Source organism: Leptonotus elevatus, chromosome 7 (assembly GCF_054856555.1).
Source record: "Leptonotus elevatus isolate MCC_2025b chromosome 7, RoL_Lele_1.0, whole genome shotgun sequence".
Classification (NCBI taxonomy): Eukaryota; Metazoa; Chordata; class Actinopteri; order Syngnathiformes; family Syngnathidae; genus Leptonotus; species Leptonotus elevatus.
The window spans coordinates 10,687,940-10,701,795 of NC_141245.1; the positions used below are offsets into that span (position 1 = coordinate 10,687,940).

General features: G+C 38.3%; 1 protein-coding gene across 4 annotated transcripts in view; it reads left to right on the forward strand.

The window, feature by feature from the left end:
* fchsd2 (FCH and double SH3 domains 2) overlaps nt 1-13,856 on the forward strand; it is a 38,764-nt gene that overhangs the window by 16,091 nt on the left and 8,817 nt on the right. Inside the window, exons 6-16 of one of the 4 annotated variants that reach the window (XM_086080792.1) lie at nt 621-754; nt 3,004-3,058; nt 3,185-3,328; nt 5,376-5,498; nt 7,013-7,108; nt 7,296-7,370; nt 8,142-8,258; nt 8,569-8,673; nt 11,039-11,128; nt 11,288-11,350; nt 13,582-13,716. In XM_086080792.1, coding sequence (XP_085936918.1) covers nt 621-754; nt 3,004-3,058; nt 3,185-3,328; nt 5,376-5,498; nt 7,013-7,108; nt 7,296-7,370; nt 8,142-8,258; nt 8,569-8,673; nt 11,039-11,128; nt 11,288-11,350; nt 13,582-13,716 — 1,137 coding nt within the window. The remainder of the gene's footprint in view (nt 1-620; nt 755-3,003; nt 3,059-3,184; nt 3,329-5,375; nt 5,499-7,012; nt 7,109-7,295; nt 7,371-8,141; nt 8,259-8,568; nt 8,674-11,038; nt 11,129-11,287; nt 11,351-13,581; nt 13,717-13,856) is intronic. The other 3 variants (XM_086080791.1, XM_086080794.1, XM_086080795.1) reach the window with 3 other exon arrangements.

The window sequence follows — 13,856 nt, forward strand, 5'->3', positions numbered from 1 at the left end:
ACAAGCTATCCTTCCTTTACCACCATATGCTCTGTCTGTCATATCTGGTTGTCTTACGTCTTTGATAGTTGTTGGGAGTAAATTTGTATTGCTTTTTTGTGTGTGAAGCGATCGCAATTCTACTTGGAAATTCTTGGTCAACAAAATGTTTACTACATATGAAGGTGAAAGGCTTCACTGGGGTTAAACAGCTCTTTTAGACGTCCGCACAAGTTGATCCACGCTCACATTTATCCCTCTGAAGTTTTGGCTTCAGGAAACAAATAAAGAATACAACTTTCATATGTGGATGGCGGTAGTGTCTGGAGTCGTTTCTGCAAGTTCCATAACAGCTGTGTTTACTCGGCATGTTTTCCCCCCCGGAGATAGACGAGAACAAAACAAGCACACTACTAGCATAGGTCGTCAATGAACCGGCTTCATTTTTGACCTCCTTCCGATTCAAGCTGCAAAGGTCACGTGACCTTGCGGTCTAAAAATAGCATTCGTGCGGTACCCTATTGGAGATGATCGCCGCTATTACATGAGGATATACTTTCCCAAGTAATGGCACACTTTCAGATGTGATTTACTGTATGCTGAAACGTTCTTTACCTTATGTTTCTTCTCTCCTGACAAAGATCATCGATCAGTTAAGTGGCATCCAGGCAGAGCTGCAGGAGTCGATAAAGGAACTGGCAAAAAACAAGAAAAAATACTACGACAGTGAGCAGGTTGCCCACGCAGTACGAGAAAAGGCGGATATAGAAGCCAAGTAAGTGTGTGTAAATTATGCATAAAAAATACTATAGATTTGTGCCAAGTACATATCAGCATACCTCTTAACAGGTAAAGGCAAACACAAAACAAACCTATGTGTCTTTTTATAGTAACAGCTTGAGGTTAGGTTTCACTTTTTAACGGAAGGGAAATTAGCGCCTGCCAGATTTATTTGGTGAGACGCTGTGCCGTACTGTGTGGACTGCATTGATTGACCACTCAGCTCTTTCCTATTGACTGCCACTCAATAGAAAGTTACAGCTACTCCTTGGAGTGGAACTGGTGTCCTTAAATGTTTTTAAATCTAAATTGAAAGACATGGAAACAGCTTCCATATAGTGTCAATGTTTTTAGCTTGGCTGTTTGAACAATTTTTTTGATCATTTAATCCAAAATGTTGTACTTTGTACATTCTTTTTTTATTTGTCCCACTTTGTACTGTATGTCTGTAACTTTAGCCTTGTTTCCACCGACGGTATCTACCCTACTCTACTCTGCTCTGCTCTACTTGGCTCTACAGCAAAAAGCAGTGCATCTCCACTGCCATGGCCACCACCCGGGAGCCCCTCCTCACCTTGCCAGTGATGTCATGCTAAAGCGACCGCAGCTAGCGTGCACTGCACACACAGGCAAAAACAATGGAGAGCGCAAACAATGGTTTGTGCCTGTTTATTTCAGCCTGAAGACATCGAATGAATATTGCAGCAACCAGAAGACTGCATTCAATAATGTTAAAAAGGTTTACACCTCCTCAAAAGTCCAAGCATTAATCTGTTTGGAAGCCATTGTTGTCCTCTCTTCATCGTTCGTTAATGGCAGCTGTTTTCCCGGGGTGGTGGTTTTGCGCAGCTGCACATTTATGACGACGTGTCTCAAACCAATCATTGGCCTCCAAAATAGTTACGTTACGTTTTGGAACTGGACTACTTTTTTTAGAACTGCAAAGGAGCAAGGTACCAGAAAAAACAAGTCGATTAGAGTAGATGCCGGCGGTGGAAACGAGGCTCAAGTGTTCTTTTTTCTGCTGCCTGTCTTGGCCAGGTCCCTCTTGAAAAAGAGGTTTTTAATCTCAATGGGACCAACCTGGTTAAATAAAGGTTAAATGGAAAAAAAAAAAGACTCACGGCCTAGCACAAGGACAAACAAACACAGACACATGGTATGGCTGCAAAGGTACAATAGCAGTATTGTTTATCAATTTGCCATACAGTACATTGCAAATATATATTTTAGATACTTGTGTGTTGCTGGTATCTATTTTCTGCTGTAAAAACCCAAATGTCTCCATTATTGAACACATTAAAACTTATTCTGTTCTATTCTTACTTTAACACACTTGACCTAAATTGGATGTAAAAATTGACAGTGCATACATCACGTTCATTGGAGATCCATACAAGGAACAAAAATCCCATAGAGTTGTTATCAGGCTGTGTTTGATGTCACAATGGATGACTTATGATGGCTGCATTGGGCTGAGAATTATTGCTGTCAAGCCATGCATCCTTTTTTTCGTTATGAATCACAGTTTTGACATAATTCTTATTGTGTCGGAGATCAGATGTTTTCTTTTTAAACATACTGTAATCTGAATGGAGAACTGCTCCAATACAATAGCTGTATGACAATGTTCACTTAATGTTTATTCATGTTTGATTTAAATCTGTTAGATTTGTCCCTTCTATGTTGCCAAATTCTTTAAGATCAGTTGCATTATTATTTTTTTTTAATAACCTATTAATTACTATTACTACAACGGAAACCTTGTTACGACTTTTACTTCCTCTAGATAAGTTTGATCATCATCTCGACACCTATACTGTTTCACTCAAAAGTATTAAACCTACACTACAATGGTATATATTGGATGTTACGGACAACACAACTAATACCTTAGCCAGCCATTTATATGAAGACAATCTAGTTAAAGTTTGCGCATTTCACAAATACATATCATTTACGTTGGGGAGTGAATAATTTTTAATGCAATGGTATACCTTTCCAACAATGTAAATAAAAAAGAATCATCATTATCTTTGTCACTGTGGAATTTTCACAATATGTTGCACTTAATTTCATTACATTATATAATTTCATTACCTCTTGACATGCCATTAGGATTCAGATTTAGTGACTATTAACATAGCAAAACAATTTTTGTAGTTTGAATTCAACTGGAAAGCATGTAGGCAACTAAAATTGGTATATTAGAGCAAAATGAATTTCGTTGTGTTCTCTTTTTAGGTCGAAACTGGCTCTTTTTCAGTCAAGAATTAGCTTGCAAAAAGCAAGTGTCAAGGTAAGACTGTTCATATACTGTGTATTTATTTGTCTTCTGATGTGGTATTGTTAGAAACGACTATGCAACATTTAAAGCTGTTGCATCTTGGACAGACCATAAGAACTTACAATACATGCAAACTAGATTCTGTCATTTCAGTTGAAAGCAAAGAGAAGTGACTGCAACTCGAAGGCAACACAGGCCCGAAATGACTATTTGTTAACATTAGCTGCTGCCAACGCTCACCATGACCGCTACTACCACACAGACCTGCTCCACTGCATACAGGTATTTGTCAAAATGATTGAAAAATGTCTCCACCTTATGACTGACTCAAGTTCCTTAAATCCATGCGCTTCATGTTTCATTTCATGTTTCATTTTATTTGTACAAGTATTGTTGTTGATGCCCGTAACATCTTCAAGGCAGCTACAGTATTACTGCAATGACATGCGCTTTCATTACATGTGGCTCAAGAGTTTCATTCATGGCTCATGTCGTGAGGGAATTTCTGGGAAATAATTTTTCAGCTCAAAGCTTTGAATTAGAACTCAATATGCGGGGGATGAGAGGGGGGGGCATGTTCAAATTCACATTTCCTTTCAATGTCTGTGGAGAAGGAGACTCTAATATGAATACTTGATCAACCTGGGTTCCAAATGGGCTGATTTATTCAGGTGGCATAAACCACTGCTTGTGGCTCGCCATTGTCGTGTTATTGTAAAAGTGGACGTAACAACAGCAATACATACATCCACAGTCACCCCTTTGCTGTTGTTGTGCGTTTCCTTTTGATGAGGCATTCATTGTGGTGCGGTTTTCCAAATTTAGTTTGGTACTATGCCGAAGTGGAAAGTGACTGCACAAACGCAACGTGAGCAGATCTTAGCCGATCTGATAATATGCAGTGGAATAATATGGAAGTTCTGTAGCCTAATGAGTGAATTTTCAGGGAAGAATACCAACGACTATATCCAAATACCCAACTGATTAATCAAAAACTCTGAACACTAACAGAAAGTTAGACATTAACCTACTACATTAAAACCATGACAGGATCCCATTTAGTGAAGTCTAGTCAAATTGATTTGTGTTGCCCTTAATCGCAAAAGAGTCTCAAAGGCCTACGGATGACAAAGATTAGCGAAATACTGTAAATACCCCCCAGCCCACCCCATTTAGAAACAAATACAATAATAGAAAAAAAAAATCCATCAATGACTTTGCCCCTAAAATGTAACTGTCCTCTTCAGATGATTCCATCCGTAGGATTTTACTGTTACCCCTGTGTTCAGTTCCAATTGTTATGCACCCCTCACTCTGTAGTGCCCATGAGCATCAACACTATGAGGCACTCCTGAATAATAAATCAGTGAATCCGAGTGGCAGAAGGCTGCAGGGGGTTGTGCACATACACAGATACAAGAACGCGTACACATTGGATGGAATGGGGGACAGTGCCAGAGGAAACCAATCTGCTGGTTATTTCTCTCCCGTGCTTGTAAGTTCACTCCATAAACGTATATTGTGTCCCGATGTGTCATCAGAGTCATCTGTTAGACACAAACACACACGAAAGTCAACTCATAGCCTCTCTGTTGCTGCTTCTCTGGACTGTTTATTGCACGTGCATTCATTCAGTCCAACCACACACATAAGCAAATACACTAACCCACTGGCTCCGGTACAGCTCTTTTCCTGGAAGTTGACTCATTTCATTTCAGCGCCATTGCAAATGGATTTAAAAAAAAAAAATGTGTGGGAAGTGAAGATAGAGAGCAAAGGAGATAAGCATCAAGATAAGGAAACATTTCCAATGAAGTCAGCCCACCCTTGATGACATAACTTCCTTTACATTTCCTTTATATTCCATTGTGTGTGATCATTTGCACAAACATAGGTAATATTCGTGTCTGGATATTTGAGAGTGTTTGTGTTAAATTGTCGTGAATTGGCACATGAACCCCTTCACCTCCTCTTGCAGCTGAGAGAAAGAAATCCACAACACACGCGCACGCACGCACGCACACACATCATCTGCTGAAATTCTCCCTTTTCCTCTTTTTCTCCATTGCTTCCTCATCTTCATTTATTTGTGTATATTTTCCTCTCTGCCCAATGTGTTTTGAAATAGTCTGAAGTAACTTAGCGCCTCATGGCCTTCATCCAATGTGAATAATGATATCATCTCTTAGATTAAACGCGTTCCACTTTTTTTCACTGGTGACTGAGCGACGACAGGCATTGTGAATCAAATGTGTCCTCTTGATTGATTTTGAAAGATGATGTAAATACAAAGTAAAGCATCTTTGTTGGTATTTCTTCTGTCCTCCAGGCTTTGGATGGCAGGATCTATGAGCATGTGAAAGACTACCTGATAGCATTGTGCCGCACTGAGCTGGAAGCCTCACAAGCAACACACAACACCTTCCAGTTCCTGTTGGACAAATCTACCAGGGTGAGTAAGAAGTCCTCTTTCATTCTTTTGTAACAACATAATTTAACTCATTCACGGCCATTGACGGCTATAGATGTCAAAAATTCATTTGAACTATTTCTATGAGTTTAACATTTTTTTCCACTTTTGTTAACAAGAGTATGAAAACCTAGTTTTTTTATTATTGTACATTTAGAACAGATATAAAATTCATGATTAATCGTGAGTTAAATAGGGAAGTGGTGTAATTAATTCCGATTAAAATTTGTAATCGCCTTTCGCCCCTAATTTTTAATAATATTTTCTCTTTTCTTATCGCGTCAGGCGATTCAATTTATTAATTGTAATTAATTGCATAACTTCAATAGTTAACTCACGATTAATCACAAATTGTATATCTGTTCTACTTTTTTTCTAGGTTTTCATACTCTTGTTAACAAAAGCGGAAAAAAATGTTAAACTAATAGAAATAGTTCAAATGAATTTTTGACGTTCATAGCCGTCAATGGCAGTGAATGAGTTAATAAAGGCAAAAAAACTTTACATATAATATTAAAACATGCTGACTAAAATCAATCAAGTTTGTGATTTTACAAGTAAGCAGTTATTTCTTACATGAATGCTATTTTGGTGGAATCTTCCATAGGAAATCAAAGCTGCCAATAAACTTAATGGACCAACACAGCAGCCTAATGTGTTAAAAAACAACAACACAAAACTAATACACTGGGTGCCTTTAATGTGTTTAAGTGGAATTAAAAACACTAACAAAGTAACAGCGCTGTTGTGGGAGAGAACACAGCCTCATTCCCTTTAAAATCAGCGCAGGGGTTTACAAATGATCTCCAGCAGCCCCACAGACAAATTGCTGTATTGATGACCAGTGAGAACAACATGTACATTGCTGCGAATGTCAGCTTCCTCTGACGATTGCTTCATACTGAAAAGGGAGCAATTTAATAGCCACTTTCTATTTCAAGAGTCTCTACTGCTTAAAGAATTCTCACTTATATTTACTTGTGTCAATAAAAACGCTGATATGATTGACACGTCACATAAATCATTTGCTCATATTAGGGTTATAATTTATAATAGTTTTGGATTTTTCATTATAGTTAATTTTAATGTAATTTTGACATTTGTTTTTCAGATTCCTTTAGTTTTCATGAGGTTATAGAGAGGTTTTGTTCACAAATGCTTTTTGCTTTTTATTCCTGGCATTCCTGTAAATCTTTCTCGCTCGAATCCCAAAATTCTGATTCGACTTCCGTTTTAATTTAATACTTCACGTCTCTGTTCCAGTCACCACCTATTTGTGCACAGCCCTATTAACTATAACAATTCTCCCTGTTGTGTCCATAGCTTCCTTTGCTCGTCAGTCTTTGTCCTTAAGAATACAAGTGGCCTTTGACTTTCATATGAAAGGCTATGAAATGTTTATAGTGCTCCTTTAAGCAAAAAACAAAAAACAAAACAAAAGAGGCTATCCTCATTGTGGAGTGGTCTAATGCAAAGTGTCCGTATCTTGTTCTTAGATAATACAAGAGTTCAACCAGCAGTTGTTCATGCAAGAGAACCCCGTGTTCCACAAAGCACACGACTTCCAGTTCCAGCCCAGCGAGTGTGACAAGGTGAGAGCAACGCAACGTTGTCCTCGTGTGCTCGCTCGTATAAAATGTGATCATTATTCCTTTCCTGTGTCCTCCTGATCCTACTTAACCTTCGCTAACACTTTTCCCTTAACTATTTTCCCACTAACTACTCCTTGTGTTTGTGTGTTTGTGTGCTTGTGACGCTGCTCTTGGCTGCGTGTGCCAGACTCTGAGCTCGGTGCAGCAATTGGTGGACATTGAGCCTTCACCCGTCAGTGCCATGAGAATGACCCTGGCACAGGTAGCCCTAATTGTTAGCATTCGTGTCTTTATTGCAATCAGAAGCCATGGCTGGATCATCATTGTTGAGCCGTTTGTCTGCTCTCAATACGCTCTCATTTGTAGCATTTCTTATAATTTCTTATAATAAGTTGTTTACACAATTTTAACAGTTTCACAAATCCTATCAACATCTTTTCCATAAAGATGGGACAAGCTTATCCTTTTGCTGATGTATCATGTAAACCATTTATTGTGTATGGCTCATAATTTGCCACTTCGAAGGGTTAGGATTAGGATCCCATATTTATCAGACAGTTACCAATATGCAGAAGTGGAAGTTATTATTAGCATGCGTAACGTACCTTTTTGTTTTGGCCGTCACTACTTTTTATCAAGGTGCAGTATTTTGTTTCTTGCAAACAAATTAAATGTGTATTTTGCATGTACCGGCAAATACAAGCATACTGCGTGATTTAATGAAGTACTGAAGAACATGCCACGTTCCCCCCGACACTGGTAGTCCACACAAAAATGTACACATAAACGCGGTGTTGTTCACACATGTGGTTTTGATAAGCAATCGGATATCTAGCAGCTTTGCAGCACATCCTCAGTTTATTAAAGGAGACAGAAGAAATCTTTCTTACTCTCATTCGCTACACGAACAGCGTCTGCACGTTACAAAACCCGATTCCATTTGATGTCTTTTCTTCAGTTCTGTTCTGCGTTCGAGTGTGTTTGCCCGTGTGTTAACTCATGCTTGCATGATTGTGTGTGTTTGTTTTATTAGAGTCGTCAGCTGGAGTCAGAGATGGGGACCACAGAGGAGCACAGTCTGAACAAGGAGGCCAGGAAATGGGCGACACGGGTAGCCAGGGAACACAAAAATATAATTCACTACAAAAGAGTGAGTACATACATAACATACATTTTAAACACATTATTTGAACATTTCTACAGGTAATTCTGAGCATTTTTTAATCGTTGCTTTTCATTGGAAATGTCTAGAAACTGGCAAAAGACTAAGACTACTTTGCTTTATTAGCTGCGGCTCTCCACGTTATAGCATGGGATATATTTGCAAAAAAAAAGAAAAGAAATAGATGTATTTAAAAAAAAAAACTTGCAATTGCCTTAAATGTTTTTTTCATTTTTTTCATATAAAACATAATAACTGTACTGACTTCCAGTATGTGTTTTTGTGTGTATTTGGTCAGTCACTGGAGGAGTGTGAGAGTCACGGCCTGCCCCCTACTGAACAGGGCAGAGCAGATCTTGAGATGAAGATAGAAGAAGCCAAAGAAAACATACGCAAAGCTGAGGTCTGTGACTTATCTTCCCCTTTTTTCCCTGTCAGTCCAACACTTAACGCTGCACGATGTTAAAACATTGTTGCAGCTGGGGTAGTTTACTCGGAGGGGTCTGAAAAGGACCTGTTTACTACACGCAAAATATATTTTTGCATCGGGTACATTCTGAATGTGACTGATTTTTTTCGATTTTTTTGTTCTTACATTTAAGGAAAATACTTCATTATTGTAATTATTGTAGTGCATTGCAACACATTCACATTTGTCTACAAAAAATACAATTCAATTATTATCATAAAAAATGTTTCAAATTAATATATCAAGAAAATATAACTTTATTTCATTATATTTATGTGCAACATATTTATGATCATAAATGGGCACTTTTTATCTGGGGGGGGGGGGGGGGGCGTCACGGGAAAAAAATGGTTCTACAGTACTGCCTTAGTCTGAGGCATGTGAATTCCATTATTAATCAAGTTGAAGTTAGCAGATATAGTTCCTTGACCTATTAAAGGCCTCATGTATCTTAGAATAGGCTAAACTCAAATGTTCCTTGATACGGTTGTCACTTTGACTTCTACCGCTCTGTCCCTTTGCTTAGCTCTGCTTTTTTTTTACCTTCACATGTCTGACACCCTCTGCTGGCAGTTCTTTTCCACAAACGTCTACTATTAATAACATGCGATCACACGTAATGCAAACACAGGTGGTGCAACAAATCAGCTGTGCAATCACATCCCTTTTCACCACATCTCCTGCTTACATTTTCTCTCCCTACCATCCGTCGCTTTTCCAGGCCAGCACTACCTTGATCAAGCTTATACATATTTAATGAAATGGCTGCATTGTAGAGCTCTTATCTGAGCATTATAAAGGAAATGAAAGTTGTACAACTTGCATTATCCATTTTTGACTATAGCATTATGCACATATAGTTAGAGCACTTTTCTCTTGGACCCACGCTTTAATATTCCCATCCACATTACAGTCAGGATAATAGAATCTACTTCTATTTGAGAAGAGGAACAATGAACACATTGTTCACACATTATGCTTGTCACTCTACATTTTGAGGCAACCTATGATGCTGCTTTTGTACCTAAAGAAGATGCCATTATCATTATGACTGTAATGGTTTTGATATGAACCACAATGATTTGTTTTGCCATGTCATTGTCTTACATTTGTGGAAATACATGACAAAATACAAATCCGAGGCTACTGATTCAAAGAAACACATTTCTTTCTGTTTCCAGATAAAAAAAAACATTTAATACCTGCACTGTGTTCATTTTATGTGACCTTATGAGATCATGAGCAGTGCCAGTCATGTCTACAGAATAATGTGAATTTGTTACTGTATACTCAGGGCGATGCTCTGTGTGGTGCAAAGCTAGTTCTTCCACACCAAAGTCAGCCAAAAATGTATTATTCAAACTTTACTTTATTGAACTTGCTTTTGCACTGTGGCACAAGCATGACACAGTCTCGTAATAATGAATAATTCTCAAGAGAAAGAAGACATCTAGTTCAACACTTATGAGATACTTTGGTACCATAATGTGGTGTGATTATATTGCATACCCCCCCCCTTCCTCCCCCATTAGCATCATTTTTAATTCCCAAAAGTACTATGAAGCGCATATTTTTCTGTAGTATTTGATCTCTGCCTACAGAAAGTGACAAATAGCACTTGATGGGCCGCTGTGTTTATTAAGCAGAGCTGAAGAGCTGTCAGTGTTTCTAGTCAGACGTACACACTCTGATCCATCAACAATCAATGTGCTGTGTCAGCACGAGAGACAAACTGAAGGCGCAGGTAATGAAAGAGGACAGCAATGAAAATGCAGAGAAGATGACAAGAGAGGATTAGAGATGAAGGAGAGAGAGTTAAGGAAGAGAGGCAGGCAGGCAGGCAGGGATTTCCTACTCTGTGTTTATAGCTTCATCATATTGTCTCATTAGTAAAGAAGGCAGCACATGTCCAGCCCTCGCAGTGCTGGCAGCTCATTAAAAGTAAGTTTGGAAATAAAAGTGAGCCGTCTGATTTCAGTACTTTATCCCCATGGAGAGTTTGACATTGACTGATTGCAAGTTGTTGAATAGAGCTGAACTTTGAATGGCAAACAACAACAAAACCAATGACACGTTTATAGGTCTGATCATCTCATCTACCACAGCTGTAATAGTAGCATTTGTTTATGAAATCAGTTTTTCCAAGTCCAAATTACAGAAGACCAACACTTACGTATAATAAACCAAACTGATTTGTCTTTCTAATGACAGTTTTAGCCATGATAGACATGCAGGATGACACATCTCACAAAGTTCAGCAGGTTAGGTTTAACAATTGTTTCTTCCCTTTTTTCTTCAGACAATAAAGTTAAAAGCAGAAGCTCGGTTGGACCTCCTGCGGCAAGTGGGCGTTGCCGTGGATACCTGGCTAAAGAGCGCCATGAACCAGGTACGTTACAGTCTACACTACATTTTATACTCAATGTGCATGGATGATTCTTGCTGCATGATTCTGTGAATGTGATAGGTCATTGCATGCCTGCATGAACGCTACGTTTCACAAGGAGGGTTTTTTAGTTTGTGCCCCTCACTGTTTTTGTGCATGTAGGTGATGGAGGAGCTCGAGAATGAGCGCTGGGCCAACTACACTCCCCACGATCCCTCACTGTCGGTGAGACAACTCCTCACTATGTCTGTGTTGCTGGTCTCCTTGTCAAAACATGTTCACTTTTGTTTGAAGCTGATTGTTTTGTTGTTGTTTTTAAAGCAGAAATGATATAAACATGACAACAAAACAAAAAATCACATCCACAAACCACACTGCTTCAGGAACATGATCACCACAGAACTGCATCACTATGGTGTCCATCCATTCATTTTATATAACACGCCCTTATTTTAGGGTCATAGGTGAGCTGGACTCTTTCCCAAGTGACTCCCAACAGGGTGGACCCTGGTCTCCAGCCACATATTGCGAAACAATGATTCACATTTAAAATGACCACATTTTATTGTCTTACAGTGCCTAATTTGTTCAAGCACAAATCTAAGTAGGAATGTAAACAATTAGACGCTTGAGATCACCAGTCACATCGCAAATGCTCTACATCATGCTTTTGTCATGAAGTTTGGACTGACTATACAATTATTTTTACATCTTAATATCACTACCACAGTCAAGTTACCCCAACAACTGAAACCTTCAGAAATGCAGACTCTTAAGACTGTCAACCAGACGCTTTCATTTTTTATGATTTCATTATAAACTACCCAGCCAGAATAGCCCTCCTGACAAATCACCTCCTGAATGATGCAAAGATAATTGATTGATCTCTGCACAGCCTAATTATCAGTCTGAACAGCCAGCTTGTTAAAAAAAAAAAAAAGCTCATAAGTAACTCCGAAATGTCAAATTCCATAGCAAACTTCACGAGACTTCTTTACGATCATCATCAATTTCTGAAGTTATCAATTCATCTTCCAGTCACTAGACATAATAATGCGTGTGTGTTTTTGTGCACTTTGAAATTGAGACGTTGTCATTCTGCTCACATGACACTGCAGTACACATTCCAAACACCAGAGTGATTCTCAGTGGAGAGAAAGCCTGTGAATGGCTGATGACATTTGCAGTATTACGAGACTCAAATGAGAGCAGGTGTAGAGGAAGTAAACCGGCAAGAGAGTAAAGGAGGAGTGATAATGAAAAGGTCAACTTGGATGCCAAGGTGAGAAAAAAGAGGAAGTTAGATGGATAACTTGCAAATTCCGACAAGGTTTCACATCTAGTTTGTGCCTCGCATGATTAAAGACTAATTTTCATGCAATTTCCAATTAGCACTACATATCACTATTGTTAGCGTCAAACATTCCTTGTGGAAAATTTCAACCATGGTCTAATCACATCAATAATACTTTTCCTCATAACCAGCTTATTGATGCCCCCCCCACCCCCCCAACATATTTACCCCAATCTCTTTAAAAAATATATATTTTAAATGACTTGTTTTCACTTTCTGTATCCACTAGAGATCCACAATATCACTTTATTTAAGTGGTTGCACGAAACAAAGAACAACAATCTTCTCACCCAATAAAATCGAATAGAATAAACGTTATCATTATTGTTGCAGAAACAATAAAAAGTAGCATGTTATTTTGTCCATAGATTATAATAATATCTAACTGGCATCCTGGAAGGCATCACATTTATTTTTTGTTTTCTTTTCTATCAGACAGCTAATTAAAACTAGTTTAGAGGTATTAGAATAATAGAATGGCAAATTTGTTCTTGAACATTATTTCTTGCATCTGTATCATTTTGTTATCTCAAAATGGGAAATCTATTTGCTATACCTACCATATAAGTATGACATGAGGATATGAGATGTATGCCAGTTATTGAAGACAAAAAGAAAATAGAATGAAAATCACAAAACATTAAATATAATGTTTCAAATATGCATGATGCTATGCTCAAGGATATTTTTTATAGGAAAAATACCTCAATATATTAGTTTTGTACACATTTAAAGTCACACACTCAAGTATTATGTTTACTGTGTCAACAAAAATCTGATGACTGAACACAATAGCTTAAGAATGGCTAAACACACACAAAGGTGAAAGCACGCATACATACAAATGTTATTGTAGACAGGTCAGCATGCTATGGCAGCTCCTGTCACAAGATCACATGACCTTCAGAGAAGCCAATCAAAGGCTTATGCAACAAAAGTGGGAGGGGCTAGATGGTGTCATTTATCTGCTACCCGCCACCTGTGTCAAAAAGTACATATCACTTCACAGGGAGGAACAACGGAACCATTTTTTTAAAAAGAGAAACCCATTGAAAATGTCATCTTAAAGGTTTTTGACCTGTATTGTGTTTATTTGTAATAGGGTACAGTTGACTTGGAGCGTGAGGACGGTGACGAGTGTGAAGAGAATATGGAGGTTTTCGACGACAGCAGCTCCAGCCCTTCAGGAACCCTTCGCAATTACCCGCTGACCTGCAAGGTCCTCTTCTCATACAAGGTATGAAACAATGCAGGTAATGCTACAAAAATCAATACATTTCCTTCTGGGTCCACACTTAAGTACAGAACTGTAAATGTATAAATGTTACGTCAGCATAAAAGTCATTGTTTATGTTCAGAAGATAAAATCTACGATAT